We start from the raw sequence: 21,921 nt of genomic DNA on the forward strand, positions 1-21,921 counted from the left end.
CAGCTGCTATGGACGGCCAGGTGCCCGCGCCGGCGGTTCCCGGCTCCAGCGGCGGAGGGTCGGAGAGGGGGTCGTGCTCGCGCGTCCCTGTGCGCGGGAGAGGAGGGGAGGAGGAAGGGGATACAGGGAGGGTAGGGGAGGAGGGGGTGGAGAGGTGGGGCGCCGGCGCCGGTGGTGGTGGGGTGGTCAGAGGCAGCTCCTAGGGCACAAATCTATCCTCCGTTGGCCAAGCAAACTCTGTTTTTCGGAATGCATTCGAGACAATTTTGTGTAACCACCAATTATATATATAACTAGCGCGGGTGCCCACGCTTCGCGTGGGAAGGAGGTGGGAAACAAAATGGGAAAATTTGTTATCGGGCTGACCCTGTTCCTTTCTCAGGGAAAAAAACATATCGGGTTGGACTGTGCATCTGGTACCCGGTGTTGAACAGTAACGTGTCTGGTACTGTTGATCTACATCGATCTGGGTCTGTGAGAACGTGGATGAACAGTGTGCGATGATGTGAAAGGCCTCAAATTTAAAGTTCTTATATAGATGGCTAACTTCTCTACTTGATTCTATTTCCCTGTTCTATCTAGGTGATCCTACATTTCCACAGGTGAAAGTCAACAATAAAACTGCAGCTGCGAAGAAGCACCGGATGCGGGGACCTGAGGACCCCAAGGTGGTGAAGGGAGAATCAGCAGCCTGGCAGCACTTCATCAAGATATACGACAGACATCCTGAACTGGCCGGATCCAAGGTGGTGTATGCGGTGTGTTGCCATTGCCAATTGCTTTCAACTCCGGAGTCCGCACGTCAGCTCGATCGTCATCATCAATTTACTCCAGCCCGAATTGATCGAATAACAAAATTAGTACTACTATATAATCGGATCGGAAACTTTCAAGTCATGTAGTATTCGGCAACGACAGAAACTGTAAACCGAAAAATCTCTATCGGCAGTGCTAGTGCACGTCCTGACACCCGCGGTTGCTATCGGTTTCCCGCTCCTGCTTGGTGCCATGAGCCCCGCCCACTCGAATACCGCGCTGCCCGGATGACTCGCCCCGCCCATACACAGGGTTGTTCGCACCCCCTCTATTTCTCTGCGCGAGCTTGAACTGTCACGGTGAGATGGAGGGAAGGGAAGGGAAGGGAGAGAAGGGTGAGGAGAGGAGAGGAGTATGCAATATTCTGATCTACTTTTGCAACATTTATATGAAACACTTGCAACATTCCTCTGAAACATCTGAAACACTTGAAAACATACACTTAGAACATGCGCTTTTCAGCAAACCATGGCAGACGGGTGGGCAGGCGGAGCACTACACAACTGGATCAGGCGCTAGGTCGCGGTGGAGAAAGAGGATGGAGCCGCGATGCTACGGAGGAAGTGGGATCTGGGACAGTGAGCGCTCGGGGCCCGCCGCGTGTGCGCGGGAGGACGGAGGCATGGTGGGAAGAGGGCGCGGGGAAGGCAAAGAGTGCGGCATCCCGGAATTTTTTATTAAAAAATAATATTACTTAAAAGAAAATTTATAAAAATAGGTGCCAAATATAAAAATAGTAGTCAATCGGCTATTAGGAAGCCGATAGGTCCTCGGACAGATTCGCTAGCGCCTATCGGTGCCCATAATACCGATACCCTATTGGTGCACAGCCTGCCGATTGCCTTTTCTCCTTTATATTCCTCTATGTTTTCTTTTAAGTAGTTTCTTTTCTTAAAAATCTAAAACAAATAACTTATGGAGGTCCAAAATCTTGTAACTTTGTAAGCAGATGTTCAAAATCGAGCGCAACTCATTTTGCTTAGATCCGTTATTATAGGCTTGAGACGTGTTTTTTTAATATTAGTTTTTATTGAGCAATATGGAGGGCATGAGTGTGATTTGGGAAGTAAAAAAAGAACGAAACAAACTCTTTATTTTTCGGATAGTTAGAGGGAAGTGGATAAAAGTTAGGTGAAGAGAAATTTTGCATCTTTAATATTATGTATAGAGTATAGATGTGTAGTTAGCATACACTACCACGAAAAAGATTTTAGAAAACATGCCCTTTTTATTTTCGGAGGCAGGCATAAATTTTACTTGTCTTTCAAAATACCTAACGATTTACGAAGGTGGTCGTTTTATTTACAAAGACACTCAAAATTTGTCTGACTCTCAAAATCAATTTACGGAGACATCATTTTTATTTACAAAGATAGTCATTTTATTTATGGAGATAGTCAAAAAAAATTCCTGCCTATGAAAATGGATTTACAGAGGTGGACATCTTAACATACCCATATTCGACAATTTCTATTAACAGAGGCGGTCATTCTAAACGTCCATCTCTAAAATTGATTTTTAGATATAGACGTCTTAAAACGCCCGTCTCTATAAATAGTTGCAACAAAAAATAATTCATAACGTTTTCATATGAACTGGGATGAAGACAAACTTATATCAAAATTGTAGCTTTGACACGCTCTATAGCTTTGGAGTATAAAAGTTTTTTGATTTGAAATTGTTTAGAGTCTCGAAAAAATATTTTAAGTTTACATATTTGAAATTTAAAATTTTCAAATAACCTCGAATGTTGACATGATATATGCCAAAGTTGTAGGTATCGATACATCCTATTACTTTGAAAAAACGTGGCGCTTGTTGGAGGCGAACAGCCGGCTCGCCTAAATAAAAAGCGTCTTTCTCCAAAAGTATTTTTGATAGTAGTGACATTAGTCGTGTACGATTCAACAAGATCACTCTTGCACATATAATATATCATTTCTATTATGCTATTTTTCAAATTGAATATACCATAAAACCCTTTTTTTTTATAAAATTATGTTTCTAATATACAGTCCTACTGCTACTCGTAATTAACCAAGTACGATTGCTCGGTGAAGTTAATGCATCCACCACTTCTAATTCTAAACAAGTCCGGTCTTTTCGAAAGAAAATGCTTTGCAAATCAAGAAAGGTGCATTTTTCATTTGGATGCCAATTCTCACATCAGATGCATAGGCGGCAAATAAAGATAAGTTCGCCTGGGTTGTGAGAAGGCGACAGATGCATATCGGCAGCACAGTAGCCAATCAGCGCTTGTAGAAGTCCGATGGACCCTTATCGGCTGGTCGAACGCCGCGTCAACCGACAGACACCCATATTTACAATTTTAGTAATTTATTTAGTATCTAATTTTGTAATTTTTTATTTTAATAACATTATTTCAAAAAAATCCGTGTCGGGGAGCGGCAAAGGAAGGCCGCGGGGACCGCCTAAATATCAGCTTCCGCTTGCATGATATTTGCAGCCATAGAATTTTGTAGCTATTAAATCTGTCTTCCTTTGCTTATTAATCTCGTGTGTTTTTCTTTCATGGTCATCTCAAATTTCAATTGAGACTGATTAAAATTTTTTTGAGCAGAATTGAGACTGATTAAGGGGGTGTTTAGTTCCTGGGGTGAAAATTTTTTGGGTGTCACATCGGATGTTTTATGAGATGTCGGAAATGGTGTTCGGATACTAATAAAAAACTAATTACATAACTCGCCTGGAAACCGCGAGACGGATTCTATTAAGCTTAATTAATCCATCATTAGCACATGTTACTGTAGCACGACATTGTCAAATCATGGTTAATTAGGCTTAAAAAATTCGTCTCGCAAATTTATCGTAATCTATGTAATTAGTTATTTTTTTTTGTCTATATTTAATACTCCATGTATGTGTCCAAACATCCGATTTGACAGGATAAAAACTTTTTAGAGGAACTAAACACCCTCTAAATGAAATTTAGGGCAAAAGGAAGTGATTTCCGCGAGCCCAGTGGACCCCGCCAAAACTTAAATAAGTGACACATGCAGACTATCTATGGCCTTGTGCACTATGGGCTTGGGTTGGCAAGCGATCCAATGGGCTATTGCGCAAGCCGACAAACCCAATGGACGAAGTAGGCAGGCCCATAGAACCCACGGCCTCAGTCACGTAGTTCCTTTCTTCTACCTCATGCGGCTCATCCTGGAAACCTCAATTACTAGTTTACGATCTTCTGATTTTTTTTTTTGGTAATAAATAAATTTTGTATCCAAATTGAAAATTATTATATACGAAGAAAAATACTGCAACCGGCGAGAGCTCATCGTCTCCTCAATTTTGCTACTCAAACATGCCGACCTGGGATCGATGCACGTCAACACAAAGGCAAAAAAGGCACCTGTTGGAGCTGAGGAATAGGCACATTTTCAAAATTAAAAATCACAGGGAAGATGGATTCATTACAACTTACAAGGAATGTTTCAACATGTTTCGAATTTCGATTTCTCACGCCAACATTTCATATCAGATTGTATTGGCAGGTTGCAAACGAATTTGTGGATTGTGGAATGAGGCAAAGTTATATGGGCATTGCTACGGTACAACTCTTACATAGTAAGAGTTTAAATAAATCCAAGCCCTTGAATATTAGCAGAAATAAAATAATTAGTAAAAATAAAAAATAAATAACATATTGCTTCCTTTTATCTGCATGTGTACATGCAATTTGTTTCCTTTTGGTTGCAACCAAACGACTACAACTTCATGGAAGGCCATCATCGGGCAAGAGATAGTTTCGGAGTCAAAATTCAACTTTCCAAGACATGCTATTTTATGTTTCTTAATTGGGCATGGTCACGTTACAACAAAAAAAATGTTACAATACAATCACGTACACTATGAATTGAATAAGCTATATTTTTTATGTTGAAAATGAAACGAATTTAAATTTCCCGACCATTTTGTCACGTTCCAACAAATCAAATAAATTTTACAAAATCATGTTGGGTCACATATTATAAATCATTGTGTTATATATACAATAAAATAAAATACGGCTGCACATGTGTGATCTGTGTGTCCCACCGCTATACATGTGTGTGTCCATGTCCATGTTATTAAAAACTTGAGATCATGTTAGGAAAGTTAGATCATGCATGCATATTAGATATGTAATACGAAGATATTTTCCTTATATATCCTATTACCTCTTCATTGGTAATATGTGACAATTGCTACTCAGATCGGCGGTTCACAGTTATTTGGAGGTACCATTTTTTTCGCCAGCGGTTTTACCCATATTTCATTAAGAGGAATAGAGTTTGAGACAACAAGTAACCAAAGCCGGCGGGAACGGCCGCGAGAGGCAACCTCCCGCCTGCGCAAGACCTACACTACTGGATACCATAGCAAGACCCAAGTTATATAAGCATCATGCATTCATGCTGCGTTGAATACTTCAATGTCTCTTCGTTTCAAGAGGCCGACGGAAGAACCAACTGTCCAGTCACATCATGCTCTACAAGAGTTTAGCATAGCGCGCCAAGCCAGCATTATTCTAACCTATTTAGCTCATATATACAAGTGAAGTGCCTCACGTACTGCCAGTATAATGTCTCAAGGCCTGCTCCAAGCATAAAACCAGCGGCGCCGGCAGCAAGAGCCCCCAAGGCCCAGGGGATCCACAGTGGCAAGAATTTACAGTAGAAACTGCTATAAACGCTTCTTCACGTCACTGCGTTGTATATAGGCCCTAAAGCATAATGGGACACACAGTAAAAACTACAGGGACTAAACATCATCACTGCACCCTCGGCACCTTCCTTCATCCTAGACGAGGCCAGCAGTTTCTTCTTCTGAGATCGGAACGACTAGTGCCCGGACATCCGACACAAGGTCCGTGTCCGGATGCCGCTCCCCACGCCCTGCGCTTGCTCCGTTTCACATGCCCTACCTGCTCGGATTCTGTGCCACTCGAACGACTCGCCCCACCCACGCCCCCATCCCCACGCGGGCTCACATCGTCCAAACATCAATAGCATCGACAAGAGGAGAGGCGAGGCAGCAGAAGACGAGGAGAGAGATGCAACACCCGATATACTTTTGAAACATCCCAATGAAATATTTGCAGCATACATTCGAAAACAATTGAAATACTTGAAAAAGCCATTGCAAAATATATACAATATCCAGATAAAACACATGCAACATATGTGTGAAACACGTGCAACATTCAGATAAACACACTTGCAACATGCGTCTAGAAAAACAACTGAAACGTTGGGGACAAAAGCTTGAAACATACGTGTACAAATATTGCAACATATGCATCATCCCGATCTACTTTTGCAACGTCCACATGAAACACTTACAACATCCATACACTTTAAACATACTTTTGCAACATGCGTTTCTAGCGCGCAATGTCACGCTTGGACGAATCACGGAGCTCGACGCCGCCACGGCGCACAGAACTCGCCGGTGCGCCTCTGGGCGAGGACCTGTTCGGCGGCCTGGGTGAGCACCTGCGCGAGGCGCTCGAGCACCTACTCCACGGCCTGGGCATGGCGGAGGATGGGCTTTGCGCAGCGGGGGACGAAGGCACCGCGGGGGATGGCAGCAGCGGCACGTCGGAGAGGCCTGGTAGGGTCGGCGCCCGAGTCGTTGCACCTCAGAGGCGGTCGTGCGCCGCTTCTGGCTGGGCCAGCGACATAGCGCTAGAGGCGGCAGACGAGCGGATAGGAACGAGTACGTGGACAAGCTGATTTTTTTATTTAGAAATGGAAGAACGGGTCTTGGCTGGCGTCACGCAGCCTACCAACGGTGCGTCTGCCTGCCCGTTCTGAGATTCCAGTACTTCTGGAAACACAGCTATCAACTTCATATTTTTAGCTTGCAGCTGCTCCATCTCAATGTTTTCTTGTGGATCCCGTGCTCTATTCAAACTTATACCTGAACATAAACCAGAGCAAAATAACTTAACATAGAATCAAAAATGCAAATCATTTGTTTCCATAAAAAGCCATATCCAAGGAACAAACCAAACATTTTATTTCAATGAAATAACTTAATATAGATTCCGTACTGACAATGCATAGAATAATTAAGTACATACCCTTGTGCACAACAGGCATCACAGCGGTCGACCTGAATCAAAACAAGATCATATTAGGCCCTCAAATAAAAATACCCTCTAATCAAAAGCTAAGATAATGAGTATGAACAAGAAGTTTCGTGTGAAATTAGGCTGACCTGCAAACCTTTTCATCAACTTCTTAACACCAGGCCCTATGGAAAATTTATCCCTATTGAAACAACTCGGTAAAATATCTGGCCCTACAAAAACAAGATTAGCAATGGTTAAATGTAAAGTCAATGCACTGCTTAGAACAAAGAATGTATGAGTTATATAATCATGTGGTTTCAACATTTTTCTTTGGAGACAAACAAAATATCTGATAAACTAATAACTCCTCATGCATGGTGACTTGACTTTCTATCTTAAGGACACACTCTAAAAAATGAGCGTGTATGCTCTCACAGTACCAGTCTTTCAATTGAAATATACAGGAAAAGAAGCGAGGTGCCGACATTAAAAAAAAAGACATTCAAAAAAAGAAGCGAGGTGCCAGGCATACAAGAAAAATATAAGAATGGGGTATATACGAAAACGTGCTTGAATGGAGTACAAAAGAACACATGTAAGCAGCTGATGATGCATGAGAATGTCATTGAATGGAGTACAAAATAACACATGTAGGCAGTTCATGATGGATGAGAATGTCACAAAATTCTATCAGAACTCTGTGACTTTGTGTCTCATAGCTAAACCTTTTGAGAAACTAAGGAAAGTTTTTCAATTTGAGTTTTTTTTTTGTAGAGATTTTAATGTGATTATTGATGATGCAGATGGTAATGAGGCGAAAGGATCCCATAATGTGCACTGTGCAGGACCCCATTGAACTATCTATTGGGCGCCTAATTATAATCAATAAGAAGATATTCACAAACAAGCTAGCAACGTGTCAACAGTAAGGAAATTCATAATGCTACCATACAAGATGAAACAGGACGAATAGTTTCATCGTGTATGAATTATGAAACAAGTCAGGTCAATTTATATTTAAGAAATTGGTTTGTTATTATTAAATGAACAATCTAACATTTTATAGGCCATGTGAAACACGACAATATGTATGTTCAAATCTAAAAGTTTGCAACTGTGTTACAAGTAGTGATCTGCAATACCAAATGCTAGCATGAAAATTAAGCAGGACAGAATCATAGATCAACTGCTGATGTTACGCGCCAGCATGTAACTTTCTCTGCTACTTATTATTAATATATAAGCCGGATCTTTTAAAAAGAAGAACTGCTTGGGAATACATGGTCAGAAGTGACTTCTTGGCTGTATAACAGTGCAGCAATTCTGCTCAGTTGCATAATTCATTCCATTCACACATTTTTGTGTAGTTGTGTCTTAAGCTCCCAGTCAATCAATTTGGCTGTATATACTTGTGTAATAAATACTTATACACAGAGCATATATTGAATTGAATTTGTAAAACCTTCCTTTATATCCTGTTCGATTATGTTTCGGAGATAGCACCATGGCGACAATTTCCGAGTATTACCACAGTTGTGGTATATTGCAGATGACGTGCCTTTTCTGATTCTTCTTACTGCTGTTGATGTTTTCATTCCGGTGGCTCGTTACTGAGAGCTGTGCTCAGGAAAAGTTTATGCATGTGATGTGAAAAGTTATGCATATGATGTGAGTTGTTTGTAGATGACGGCAACATCATGAGTGACGAATGATGAGTGATGCTTCTTTTTCAGTTCATCAGAGGTCACGGGCAAAGGAATTTGTATATTTCACTTGACATAAATAAATGTTAGAAAACACGGGGAGCTGTGTCAAGAGATCTGTCAGTTGATAGAAACAAATCTGCGTCGGTTTTTCAGCAGGTGGTTCTCAAGAATTTTTCTAGACATTTGGAATTGAAACGCACCTATTCTGAGTGTCAGGCGTGCATTTAATGATTTATGAAGTCAATTTATTCTGAGCCCTATCAAGAATTTTGACTAGCCAAGTCTAATCTAAAGAAAAAAAAAGGAAGTTTTGGAGGGGGCGCAATTCAGTTTTAGTGTAAGGTGTGCATTATTAAGTCGAAGTTTAAGTCCCATTTTGAAAAACAGAACTTCTCTTTCTCGTGTTCCAAATGGGCCAGAAACGCTTGTTGCGAAGAAGGCCTTCCATCCACTGTAAGGTAAGGATATCAACATCAACTTCCTTAATTTTTCTCAGGAACCCAACACTTTAGGGCATTTATATATAGTAGCAAACTATATTGAAACATCAACATCAACTTCCTTAATTTCTCAGCAACCCAACACTTTAGGCCATTTATATATATTAGCAAACTATATTGAAACCGAATAGTTTAACGTATAGAATGCACTTGATCTTGTTCTACATAAGACATGTAACCGATGCCGAGTAGGACATAATACTGATGGTATCATTCACTGAGCGTATTTCAAGACGGACAAAGAAGCAAGAGAGGAAACAGAGTGTTGCTTCCGTTGTAAGCTTACACATGATGTAGCGCTACTAACGTTGACCAGTACTTGCATCTGGATACATAGCAAGCGAACAGACTTTCCACGCTTCCAGTTCCAGCTAGCCACAGGATTCAGATACCTACGGGGATGCGCCCTTTTTCATCCTCATCCTTGTTGCCACCTTCATCAGAGATCCTCTTGACCGCAGCAGCCTCACAACCAGCGATGTTAGCAAGCTCCAGAGAAAGATCCTCCTTGCTGTCCATGTTATCAACCTTACCACCGCCACTGTCACTGGAGACCTCGGGAGTCAGATCATTCGTATCCTTGCTGCTGCCACTAGAGACCTCTACAGACAGGTTGCCTGGATCATCGCTTCCACCAACAGAGAGCTCCTGATCAGAAAGGTCCTCCACCTGGTTGCCCATCTCATCAACCTCATCACTGCCATTGCCACTGTTACTGTCGTCATCATCGCTGTGACCACTGTCATCGCCATCACTATTATCCTCATCACTGTTACTGCCATCATCATTGTTGTGATCACTGCCATCGCCATCGCTATCATACCCACCACTGTTACCACCATCATCGTTGTTGTGATCACTGTCATCGCCATCACTATCTGTGTTGCTGTCGCTGTCACTGACCTGAAGTTGTGCAAACCTCTGGTGGCAAAGTTCCAGCAGCGCAGCCTGACTGGTTCTCTTGGCCAGCTGCATGCATCCATGAAAACACACACAGTGATGTCAGTTTTTGTATTTAGCAACTTGCAAATTGTGAAAAGTTAAAAAGAAGCAATTGGCGTTGATGATCGATGAGTGCACTATACCATGATGAGATGCTTAAGTGTCTCAATGCTTGTGAATTGTTCTATAAAGTTTCCATCCCACTCATCGATAGGTTCTGGGTCATAGTCCAACGAGTGCCTCTTCATATACGCCTCAAACATTGTGAAGATACTTTCAGATTGGATTGCAGCACAAGGAAGTCGAGTTTGCTGGTATAGATATGCCACATCACTCTCCTCAACCTCATGAACCTCATTGTTCGAAAGTCTAACCCTCATTGCTTGCTAAGTGATGTATTTCCTAAGTTGCACACATGAACTTAGGCGTCAATTGTCAAGATATGAGAATATACATACATTAGTGTAATGTAAAAAAAGAAGAGGAGAAAACTTCACATATTATATATATTCTATAAATAAGCAACATGGGATCAACAAATTTATGCATTTTTTCCATTTGGCCATTTCCAGATTGATTTGCAGTCAACACAAACCAGTAAAAGTCAGAAATCAGAACAAAATCAAGGCTGGGGGCATATAATGGTAAACTTTGTGTTGACTGGTTTCTGTTCTTTCTTTCGCTTGCACAGTCCACGACGTGATCGCCTAAATCAGTAAGAGCTACCGCACCCGGTCCATTTCTTATTGATTGAATGTTCATGTCAAGTCCATGTGCAGGAAGCTTGCGCACCTTGGCAGGGGATGGCCGGCGGATGGTGGATTGGGCTTGGAGCCTTGGACGAAACGGGCGGCACTGGACTTCGCGTGCAAAGGCGGCGGCAAAGGCTTCGAGAGCACGGGCGGACCGGCGGAGGAACTTCCTGGTATACGCAGGGGGCCGGCGCTGGCGTAAGAGCGGCGTTCTGGGCGGAGGACGGCGGGTAAAACCCTAAACGTACGCCGTTTGGGAGGAAAACGGCCGGAAGGAAAGAGTCGCGAAACACGAGCTAGACGATGGGGTTCAGTTGGGCCGTTTATGGCCTTTTTTGTTCCGTGTCGGCCCCTAATTAGAGGCAACGTGCGGAATTTTTTTAGTTTATAATATTTTAAAATTCAATATATGCAAAAATATTTTTTAAACGAACCTGTTAGGTAAGGCTAAACGTTTGGTTTTTGCCATTTGGTTAGTGATTCTCTCCTTAACTTTTGCTGTTCTGATATATTGTTTTTTTTTGCCAGTGATGAATTAAAACCTATTTATATGAGGTGGTACCAGTCTTTTTTTTTTTAGACCAAGTACAAGTCTTTGTTGGTTTGTACCTTTATTTGCATCTTTCTCAATTCTTATTGCTTCTGTCATTTGGTTCTTTCACTGCTTACTACTGCCACCTATGAATTTATGCTGACTAGTTATGTTATTTACTTCTGAGGCTATTCCTTTGATTTGGTGATCCTTTAACAAGATGTGCATTTCTTCTTCTGTTTGTCAATAGGTATTTCTGAACTTTTGCTTCTTCAGCTTTTCTGGTTCACAGCTTCCTTTGGTAACTGGTATTGACCAATGGGGTAACTGAACAAGCATTTGGCACTATGATTCACACCTTTTCTGATTCACATTGCAAGATTAGTAGCACTGGATCATGTAATTGTAATTAGTGGGTATGTACTTGTCATTCTGGTAGTTGAACATCATGTGTAATTTTGTTAAGAACTGCAACTAATGCTTTGTGTGTTGCTTAACTCTACTCTACTCTCTGTGCATTTCTGTCTGGATGCCTATGCAGCTGGCCGGTTCAACCGACGTCACAACCTGTTCGGTTGGCTGGTTCGTATCGTTGTTGGTTCGTGAAGAAGTACTGCTGGCTGGTTTGTGTGGGAGAAAAATACTATTCCTGCTGGAAATTTACGATCGTTTACGACAAGCCACAGCCAAACGAACAGGCTCAGGTAGGTATGGTAGTTGGCCTGCAGGCAAACAAACAACTTCTAGACCCAGCCTTTATTCTGGGCCAAATGAAACATAAACACTATCTTACACCCCATAGGCCGGCCTCCTAGTAACCTGGCTCGCCTCCTACGAGCGGGTGAGCATCGTCCAGGCAAACAAACAGTTTTCAGCAGCCTTCTCAGTTTTCATACATGGTCTGCAGCAGCCAATTTCAGAAGCAGCCGCAGCGATTGGGCAAGAAGCAGGCGTCTCACACATCTCAGGGCATCAGCCAGTAAGAGCTACTACACCGCTACGGAAAAAAAAAATACATGATTTTTTTTTACTTCTACCTGCTGACTCAAATATGCTGAGCTCTCTCAAAAATATGCTGAGCCAACCGCTGAATACAAGGTCAAAAAGGCACATAGAGTTTACGCAATGTTCACTGCTGTAGACTAAAGTACTCGATACTAGTAGTACAATAACATTTGTATCCAACTTTAGATCTCTTTTATTATTTTTAAAAACACTGTACATCAGATGCATCATGTGGGGCCATCATGTAGCCTGCCCATGCCCATGTCTATGGCCTACTCGTAGAGGGGGTGGCATTGTTACAAGGAACTGTTGCTCCCTGATTGAATCATACCGAAATCTCTTCAGTATTTTAGCTGAAAAAAAACAAGAGAAAATAAGTTCTCAGGCTAAGCTAAGGGGAAAACGGGTGGATAGTGTTGCGGCATGGATCATATGGTATGTACCAGTTTTGCGCGAGACGGGCATGGTCGCAGCCAAACTGAACCAAAAAAAAAAAAGTTAGGCCTTCGAAGAAAAAAAAAACGAAACTATTATGCGTACGAACAAGAATGGGATCACCTGCTCTCCTTCTCCTGCCTCAGGCATCTCAGTAGAGACTCCGACCCTACACAGGAGAGTAAATATATGCCAAGGAGTACAGAAACATCAATAATTCCCCAAGAGAGCTAAAGTAATTCCAGCAACCACAAAAGATGCTTTAACATAGTTCTATTAACTGCAACAATACAAAATAGAAAAATACAGGAAAAGTGCAAGAATGAGGTTAAGGGAACATGTTTGGTGCATGCACACATTGTCCCAATGTTTGTATGTCCATAAAATATACAATTAACACATTTACATCAGTAGATTGAAAGTCATGTGCCCTCTACCAAAAATTATCAGAAAACCATGGGAAGCCATCAGGTTCAGGCACTCAGGCCGTGTTTGGATGGTGATGTGGGAAGAGTGCCACCACATATCCGACTTGGGACACCTGGCGCTAGGTTCAACTACCTGGCTAGGCAGTGCCCGGGAGACTATGATCCAAACATGCCGTCAGTATCAGTTTTGAATGTGCTTATCAATTGCTGGTAGCAAGGCCAAAAGACTTGTGAAGGCAGAGGGGACCTCATTAATATATCCAGGTAAACAATAGCAGGCAGGAACGTATGCAAATACGAACTGAAAAGCAAGATAGCATTGCGCAAGCTATGATAATAGTTTATCTATCTAGAAATTGGCTTGTTTCAGCTGCACATCTTCACATAACTCTTTTGATATGAGTCGTATCCCTCTCTCAAGATTGTGCCTGTGCAAGATTTCAGTTTCATGTCCTCTGAATTTTTTGTAGGAGGGCTGAGCAAAGTATTTTCAATGTCAATGCTGCTAGCAAGGTCAAAGGAGCTTGTGATGTGGAGGCGGTGGACGTCCATAGTCTATTGGGATTAGAAATACCAGGATGGAAGATATTGGCAATTTGACATGCAAGGTGCGTAGCATCGTGCGATAGTAGATATATCAATATATATCTAAGGTGTGCATCTTCAAACTAAACATTAGCCCTTTTATCAAGATTGTGACTGCGTCTGTGCACAAGTCTAGAAATTTCCATCTTCAATTTTGAAGTCAATATCGTAACTATGCAAGATGTGAACTGTGGGGAAAGTAAATCTGGTGTAGGCACAAGTGGAATCAAATCAGCAACAAGGTAACAAGGAAAGATGCTTACGAGTGCTTGAAGGATCGTACTGCCATGCATGGACGAAGTGGGATGAGCGCATGAGCAACTCGTTGGGCGAGTCAGGCATTGCAAAGTTACTGAATTCCACAACCTTCCTCTGCCGCAGGTCCACGGCAAAGATGCAGGAACCGAGGAAGAAGAAGAGCTTGTCAGGGTCTTCAGGGTGGAGCAGCGCAAGGGCAGGGATGCTCCCTGGCAACATGATGTCCAGGTAGCTCTCGTCGGCCCAGACGTCGGCCAAGGCCACCTGGCGCTCGGGATTCCATTTCCCTGACGACTCGACGAGTGCCCACGTGCTCACCACCGGTGCGTCGGGGCTGCCATGGATCTGCACGAACCTCAGCCTTCCGCCGCTCACCCTCACGCAGCGGTGAGCGCCGCCGTTTGCCGAAAGCACCGGCAGCTGGTCGAGGACTGATGGGAGCGGGACGTGGTGCAGCTCCGGCTTGTCAGAGAAGGGGTCGCAGGAGAGGAGGCCGTACGAGAGGTCCACCCACCAGAGCATCCCGCCGTGGGAGATGACGCCCTCGCCAATCCATTCCCGGTGCAGCGGGGGCGAGTAGGTGAGCTCCTTCTCGACCCACCTGTACTGCCCCACCGTGTAGGAGAGGAGCAAAGCGCCACCAGTGCCGTCGCCGGCGGGCTGGAGCTCGGCGACAACGCAGCTGCCGCCCCTCACCATGAGGCCTAAGTTGTTGCCGTGGAAGCCCACGGTGCGATTGTGCTCGCGGAGGCAGGTATCCTGCCCGGTGCGCGCGTCGCAGAGGTGGTAAGTGACCCAGGAGTTGGTGCCCTCAGGTTCCGTGGCGCAGAGGAGAATGAGGCCGGAGGAGTCCGCGGCGGCGACGTAAGGGTAGCTGCAGAGGGAGGGCGGGGAGGAGACGCGGTAAGGCATGGTGAGGACGGAGGCGCGCGGGGGCTCATCGTAGGCGACGGAGACGTCGGCGCCCGGCGGGAAGGTGCGCTTCGCCTCCTTGTCCTTCACAACTTTAGGGATCCCGCCCAGGATGAACCACGGATCCCGCGGCGGCGGCGTCATGGCAGGATCGGATTGGAGGAATTCGATCGATTATGGGAGATTGGTAGCGCCGCAGCGGCGGCCGGGATGGGATCCGGGGAAGAGGAAGGGGAAAGGGCCAAAAGGGAGGCGTGGTGATTTGGGTTAATCGGAACCGTGATATTATTATTATTAATTGGTCCAGGATCGAAAAATTACTAGTACTCCGTACCAATTAATCTGTTTTGAGATATATATGCCGTTACAGTTTTAATTAACTCTCACGTATAAATACGTCAAGATCTACGTTTGACACGGTCCAAACACATGGTATTTATATGGGTCCCTGTTTACGTTTTTTTTTTTGATAAACCCTGTTGACGCTAATTAGTAGCTTACCAAAGTTACCACACCGGTAAGGAGCTTTGCTTTCGTTGTCAACGTTTGGACACACTAACAGCAACTTCAAGAGACCCTCTATGTTCTTCCTAAATGCTAGAAATAGAGATTTTGGTGAAAAATTATCCTTCAACAATTTCTCTACACGGTTATCCAAATATAGCTATCTTCTATTTCAGATTTTTCGCTAGCCAAAAATAGAAGACGAGAATGGCTCTATAGAGTACGCACGAGATATAGAAAAAACTGTTAGAGAGTGAAAAGATATAGAAAACGATTTTTGTGCAAATGAGTCTTCAAATGATGATTTAAAAGGTGAGATTTAGAAAGGCTCTCGGAGATACTGCAAAACCTAGGTAGCTGAACTCACAAGTAAGGATGAAAACGGTACGGATATTTTCCGACCGTATTCGAAACCGAATCCGTTTAGAGGGGTTGAGATTTGTCCATATCCGAGTTCGGATATCCAACATCCGATACCGTATCCGTATCCGAATACTCAAATCACATATTTATGATGTCGATATCCAATCGTATCCTATCCGACATAGTTGACACTATCCGTATTCGAATCCGAATCCGAACATAAATATAAAAATAAATGTAATATCGATGATATCCGTCCGTATCCAATCCGTTTTCATCCCTACTCACAAGTGAACAAGTAAAACAATGCATGAGGTAATTGTAAACTAGCAGTGACAAAATAGGAGCAGACATTTCGTCACAAAATCAACACTAATGGCAAACAAGTGGAACGATTGTCTGAACTGAAGATCTATGATTGCGTAAATGAATTTCTGAACCGAGAATCATGCCAAGAAATGGAACCCACCAATTTATATAGTTAAACAAATTCTAGGATATATGTCAAAGGACCGCTGTGTATACAACAGACCTGGTATTTTATCCATTCAACCGCTTCTACATGTCTACAGCATGTGTCAGGTCTTCTCACTTGACTATAAAACAAAAAAAAAGGCAAGAAGAGGAACAATAACTTTCCAAAACTATAGTTCTTTCAACATATGAGCTGTGGCATAAACAGGTAACCATTAGGCAAGACAAATCTCTTGCATTGTGTTCAAAGCGCGCAGTACTAGTTGGTTCAGGAAATTAAGATGGCATGGATCCTGAAGCAGTTACAACTGTAGCTGGGCCGAAACAAAAGCCAAGATGAAAGTACAAACTGACCTGGGACAGGAACGTCTTAAGAAGAAACACATATAACGTGCCATATTGACAAAACAAAAATGACCAGATGCCATTTGTTCTTATGGTACTGGTGCTAGTGGTTGCACACATGGAAACAGAAAGTCACCAAAACTGCAGCCAGGTCATCAAGATTAAAGTACCACACAAATATAGTGGGTACATGAAGATTGCAGTAGCATCAAAACAGGCTAGACATGGCTTTTCTATGAAAGCTACAACTACAAATCTCCAGTGGCAATGGCAAATAAAAGGAAGAGCAGGCAGGGAATTCCTGCAGACATGTGGCCAGATATTGTGATCTACTCATCTACAAAACTACAACATACTAGACGTAGTAGGCAAGTCTCCTCCTGGCCTCCTGCTCTGGCATTCCATCACTGCGGAACTTCTCGTAGCAAGCAGCCGCAAGACTGCGCATCTGGAACCTGCTGGCTGCCTGCAGAAAGGAGCAATTAGTTATGAACTCCATATGCAGTGTAATATTGAGATTGAAAAACGAAACACACCCAAACGATCCCACCCACAATACAAAGCTGCATGTCATGTTGTTTCATACCCATCCAATCTGTTCAAGCAAGACAGGATCCCAGTCTCGGACGAAGTCACGATCTAGAGCCGCTGTTAGAGCATCAGTTGTGACGCCGACAGGGACACCAGCACCAGTGCAACACGCCTCAACTGTCGCTATGTTCAGCTCCCTATGCATGGTCTTGATGGTTGCCCATTTTCCAGTGATCTTCTCCCTTTCCTTAGCATAATGGATTAGAGCATCCATGGCTTCTTTGGATGGGATTAGCAGATTTAGTGGCTGTGTAGAATACAGCATTGGCAACCAGCAACTATCCAGATTGAGTGTATCATCATTTACAGCCCGCACCTTGATCCGCGGCATTCTCCAATATTGCTATACTGGAACTAGAAAATCCAGGTGTTAAAGTAGCATAAGCAAATAACAGTGTGTATCATCTTTGGAAGAACTGCATCAAAAAGCATCTGAGCAACTGCTGCCAAATCCAGAGACCCTGTGCTAAATTGTAAAAGGGCCCTAGAATTATTTTTTCAAAATTAAAATATTTCACTTAGTGCAATGATTTTACAACAAATGGTTAAGTAAACGCGGGATATAGTATGATTTCCATGTTTATTGTCATAAGCCTCATCAACATTAGCATCAATACTCAGGTTTCGAGGAAAAACTCATGGTTCTTTTTTTTTTTTTGCGAAAAGAAAAACTCATGGTTGTATAACTATCCTATATAGGGCTTCTTTCCTGAGACTGAGTTAACTCTTATGCTTCTTTTTTTACGCTCTTTACAACCAGAATTTTATGTCGTCGAGCTTCCACATACAGCAATAGTTCACAATTGTATGAAAGAACACAAATAGCAAGAATGGTTGTCCTCTTAATGAAAAGCTTGCGCCCCGGCGCATGTTCTCGAAAAAAATAGCAAGAATGGTAACTCGTTAGTTCTAGACATGTTAGGCCGGCGGCAGCAGGTATAAAAAGCAATTACACAAAATGATTTTATGTGGTGTGCTAATCCAGCAGCAAGCCAGTAAGAACCAGCTTCAAAGATCTAGCAGCAAAAATTTGAACCCAATGATCAACATAAACTGATTGTCCGTGGAAGAAAAAGACACACGACGAGAGACTGAAAAGTATCAATATGCTTGAGTACACACACAGTAAAGCAAATAGAAGTCGCCAAGAGGAATGTTTTTGGGTGCAATAGCAGATCTATGGAGGGAGGAGAATCAGTAATCCTTTTTCACGTTTTTCATGTATGCAAACAAGATGGCTGGTCTGTAGGAGGTAAAATGGAAAGAGAGACGGAGGGAGGAGAAAGTTTGTGCTCTCATGGTTTCACTGGAAAAGAATTTGACTGGATGCTAGATTGGTTCGCTACTGTATAATGATTATTAGTATACAGATCAGAACTTTGCGGCCCCATGTTGGGCTGGGCCTTTGCGGCTGCAAACCTTGCATGGACAGGTTTGGGCCTGAGCAAGTGCTGAAGTGCATAGATGGAATGGAAGTATCAGGGACCAAGAACACAATTAGCTTCTTTGAACGAACTGCTGTTAACTATAGAAAACAAAAAAAAACTGCAGTTGATTTGAAGAATTTATGCAAATGTAAACACACAGAATGCATCTGATCAGATAATTAAGGGAAAAGGTGATGATTTGCTGTAATGATTGGTGGACATGTGAACCAGGCTTCAGATTTTTGTACCTGCAGGCTGAGAAATTAAACAGATTTGTGGCCTAAGCAGAAACAATAACTACATTGCTGAGTATGAAAAAAAAACAATAACTACAAGAACACTTCATCACGTGAATTTTCGACCTGACCACTCTATCAAATTGTACACGAAATCTCAGAAGTTTGAATACCACCAGCAGATACAGGAGCCGCAAAGACAGGATTCATACAGCAGCGAGATGCTAATTTGCTAGTCGAAGACTCGAAGCAACCAGTAAAGAACCAGCCGACTTGCTCTAACGGTTGCAGTTCTGAGAACTTAGAGTTGGATTTATACCTGGAAACTCTGGGATCCTTGGTTCCCGGTCCGCGTGAGAAGAGATGGATGCGGAACGACGACGATTCGCAGAGAGCGAGGGGTTGATCGCTGTATCAAGACTGCAAGAAGCAGGATTTAGTTGTTGAAACTCGAAGCGGAACCTGCAAACCACAAAACCCGTCACCAAAAATTCCCAACCCGAAGACACAGCACGGGGATTTCTGTACGAAACCACAGGAATTTCAGTTTTCAGCACCACCAATTCACTAAACCAAAACCAAAACTCCCAAGAGAGGCCAAGAACCTTTAACACCCCGAGCCACGAGCGGAACCGCAGAATCAAGCCAAGAATCCTCGGCTGCTCGCGGATAAACCCACCTCGACGCCCGCCGAATCGAGCTCCGCGGCGCAATCCAGTGGTTTCTTGGAGCTTGGCGACGGGTCCGCCGCGCGCGCCCTCCTCTCCCGCCCCGGCTTCTTCTTGCAGCTACTTCTTGATGGTGGGCGTGGGGTCGCCGCGTATGCGTGCGGGGAATGGGGAATGGCCCAGTTCACCAGGTTCACGCCGCGGGCCGCGGCTCACGCGTGGGAAGGGGAAGGCAGAGGCTCCTCATGCCGCGGCGGTGCCGGTGCGGGGGGTTTGCGAGGCGGAGAGAGAGCACGTGCCAAGGTGGTGCTAACTGCGAGGGGGAGAGGTTTGCGACTTGCGAGGGCGAAGAGGCCTGAAACCCCAAATGGAATATCCGATTTTTCTCATTTCTGTTGGCACCATATTAATGTTAACATGAATAGTCAAATTGAAAATATGGTGAATGAAAATGTTTTCATATAAAAGACATTATTTTATAATTTGGTTCTTTTTAAAAGAAATTTATATTTGAATTTCTAAGAAGAAACATTTCAGGAAAATAAACCTTTTTCATGGCGCCAAACACACGTAGCGCCATAGATATAGGGCACCGTATAGTCCTTGGACTTGGAGCGTGGCACAGCGCCATGTCAGGCAACTAAGGGTGTGTTTGTAGGGGTTCCAGTCGGCTCCCGCTCTGGCACTATAGTAGCATTGTGTAGCTATTATGGCGGAGCCGTCGGAGCCTCTCAACGCTGGCTCCTCCGGCTCCTCTCTGGTGTCTACTGGAGTTGGAGCCACTACAGTAGCCACAATAGTGGAGCACAGTATAACATAGGAATGCACAACGCCAGGAGGAGCTAGAGCCATCGGGAGCCGAACCAAACACGCTCTAAATGTGTTCGGTTACCTATTTCCATTCTATCATGCCTTATCTTAACCGTAGAAACAAAAGTTCGTTTGACCGCATTGCTCTATTATTCTAACTTGACTTCACTCATGCAGGTATATGGTCTCAGAGCATCTCCAGCAGTCTCCTAATAAGATGGTATTGGGGTAGCCTAATATCACTTTCTAGATTTATTGGAGGAGATGCTACAGTAGTACCCCAATATATCTCCTCCAATACTCATCTGAAAGGTGAGTCCCACAGAAGTGTAAGAGAAAATATGGCTAAAAAGTGGTAGTTGGGATGGTCCCCATGGTATTGGGGGAGTTGTATCTCCCCTTTTTTAAGGGGGGATGAGGGAAATATTGGTGTCCACCAAAAAAAGAGAGAGTTATTGGGGAACTGTTAGAGCAAGAAAAAAACATAGTTGTCCCCAATATGACAGTTTTATGGAGATAGGGGTAGGTATTTGGGAACTGCTGAAGATGCTCTCATCCTGCCTTGGTGGAGACGGCCAAAATGAGCTTCAATGCAGAGCCAAGCCCGACAGATGCAGGTTGTAGAGGATAGGCCCACACTTGAGTCTCACATGTTAGACAAGTTGTATTCGCTTATGCAGGCAAACAAACAACATCTCAATTTTCATATCCGATCGTACAATCTCACCAAACACTTTCTTTTCTAAAATACGATTTCACTCAATCTGCGTCCACCCATACAAATATACAATACAACCTTCCATATGTGGCTAAGAGGTGTCAACAAAGATGTCAAGCTTTTACTCCTGCTAGGAGGAGCTGCGACTTGTTGGTCTATTTGGCTCAGCAGGAATGATATTGTTTTTGAAAAAAAAATTGTTTCTCCTATGCAGGTTATCTATTTGGTTACCCGCTGGCTACGCACTTGGGTTATCCTGCAGAAGCCGGATTTGCAGGATATAGTTGTAGCGGTATCACAACAGTTGACGCAGGTGGCCAAGGATTTTTTTTCTCCCGAGCACATGGGTGGCAGTCTAGTTTACGAATTGATAGTCACTAGATTGTGCCAGGTTTCTTCTCTTTCTTTGGCTGTGTGCCTTATGTTAGGCAGATGCTGGAAGTTGCCCTCTTTAGCTTTGTATCAACTTGATATATTGCTTCTGAGGTTTTAATAAAAACTTCCTTTATCGAAAAAAATATGACAACCATACCAAACACAACCTAAAGTGGCTCGGACCTTTGGCATCAAGAGGCATGGGACCGTGCCTAGTCATGTGCAGCCCGACCACCCCAGCCTTCTCCTTTGTTAGGTTCGAAACTTTGAACAGAACATGAATTGCCACTCCTCTCCTTGAAACTTGAATCCACATCCTGATCGATGATATGAGGCCATGAAATTCGAAACCGAATCTGGAATCCGGTCGACCTACGGTCTACGGAGCTGGTAAACTCCCTCACCCCTCACATATTTTCTGTGGATTTTGTATATTTCGTGTACATTTGGTGAAACTTTAGTT

The 21,921-nt window shown here is 43.4% G+C and overlaps 3 protein-coding genes and 1 long non-coding RNA gene across 4 annotated transcripts; all 4 read right to left on the reverse strand.

Moving 5' to 3' along the window:
- Positions 1–9,229: 9,229 nt before the first annotated feature.
- On the reverse strand, positions 9,230–11,019 carry LOC136502743 (uncharacterized). The gene is made up of 3 exons (XM_066497997.1): positions 10,833–11,019; positions 10,184–10,442; positions 9,230–10,067 (listed from the first exon to the last, which is right to left on the reverse strand). Exons 2-3 carry the CDS (start codon positions 10,418–10,420, stop codon positions 9,483–9,485), a joined length of 822 nt encoding a protein of 273 aa, XP_066354094.1. The 5' UTR covers positions 10,421–10,442; positions 10,833–11,019; the 3' UTR covers positions 9,230–9,482.
- Positions 11,020–12,376: 1,357 nt separating this feature from the next.
- Positions 12,377–15,243, reverse strand: LOC136504902 (uncharacterized). Its single transcript, XM_066499943.1, has 4 exons — positions 14,041–15,243; positions 12,888–12,933; positions 12,773–12,807; positions 12,377–12,682 (listed from the first exon to the last, which is right to left on the reverse strand). The coding sequence occupies exons 1-4, from the start codon at positions 15,089–15,091 to the stop codon at positions 12,570–12,572; spliced, it is 1,245 nt and encodes a 414-aa protein (XP_066356040.1). The 5' UTR covers positions 15,092–15,243; the 3' UTR covers positions 12,377–12,569.
- A 1,533-nt stretch (positions 15,244–16,776) lies between these two features.
- Positions 16,777–17,510, reverse strand: LOC136504133 (uncharacterized). Its single transcript, XM_066498999.1, has 2 exons — positions 17,220–17,510; positions 16,777–17,099 (listed from the first exon to the last, which is right to left on the reverse strand). The coding sequence occupies exons 1-2, from the start codon at positions 17,487–17,489 to the stop codon at positions 16,989–16,991; spliced, it is 381 nt and encodes a 126-aa protein (XP_066355096.1). The 5' UTR covers positions 17,490–17,510; the 3' UTR covers positions 16,777–16,988.
- LOC136504134 (uncharacterized) lies at positions 17,507–19,654 on the reverse strand. Its single transcript, XR_010770780.1, has 3 exons — positions 19,567–19,654; positions 19,207–19,349; positions 17,507–17,578 (listed from the first exon to the last, which is right to left on the reverse strand). It is a non-coding gene; the product is annotated as an uncharacterized lncRNA (long non-coding RNA).
- Between the last annotated feature and the right edge of the window lie 2,267 nt (positions 19,655–21,921).

The sequence above is a fragment of the Miscanthus floridulus genome, chromosome 14 (genome assembly GCF_019320115.1).
Source record: "Miscanthus floridulus cultivar M001 chromosome 14, ASM1932011v1, whole genome shotgun sequence".
Taxonomy (NCBI): Eukaryota; Viridiplantae; Streptophyta; class Magnoliopsida; order Poales; family Poaceae; genus Miscanthus; species Miscanthus floridulus.

Bases quoted from the DNA above. Each gene is read 5' to 3' on its own strand.
- LOC136502743 (XM_066497997.1), bottom strand. From the start codon at position 10,420: ATGAGGGTTAGACTTTCGAACAATGAGGTTCATGAGGTTGAGGAGAGT. The intron at 10,068-10,183 runs GTATAGTGCACT...GGATGCATGCAG, and splicing joins CACTTAAGCATCTCATCATG to CTGGCCAAGAGAACCAGTCA.
- LOC136504902 (XM_066499943.1), bottom strand. From the start codon at position 15,091: ATGACGCCGCCGCCGCGGGATCCGTGGTTCATCCTGGGCGGGATCCCT. The intron at 12,808-12,887 runs GTGATCCCATTC...TTTTTGGTTCAG, and splicing joins AGGCAGGAGAAGGAGAGCAG to TTTGGCTGCGACCATGCCCG. The intron at 12,683-12,772 runs GTACATACCATA...GTTTTTTTTCAG, and splicing joins GCCCGTCTCGCGCAAAACTG to CTAAAATACTGAAGAGATTT.
- LOC136504133 (XM_066498999.1), bottom strand. From the start codon at position 17,489: ATGCTGTATTCTACACAGCCACTAAATCTGCTAATCCCATCCAAAGAA. The intron at 17,100-17,219 runs GTATGAAACAAC...TCCTTTCTGCAG, and splicing joins TGCTTGAACAGATTGGATGG to GCAGCCAGCAGGTTCCAGAT.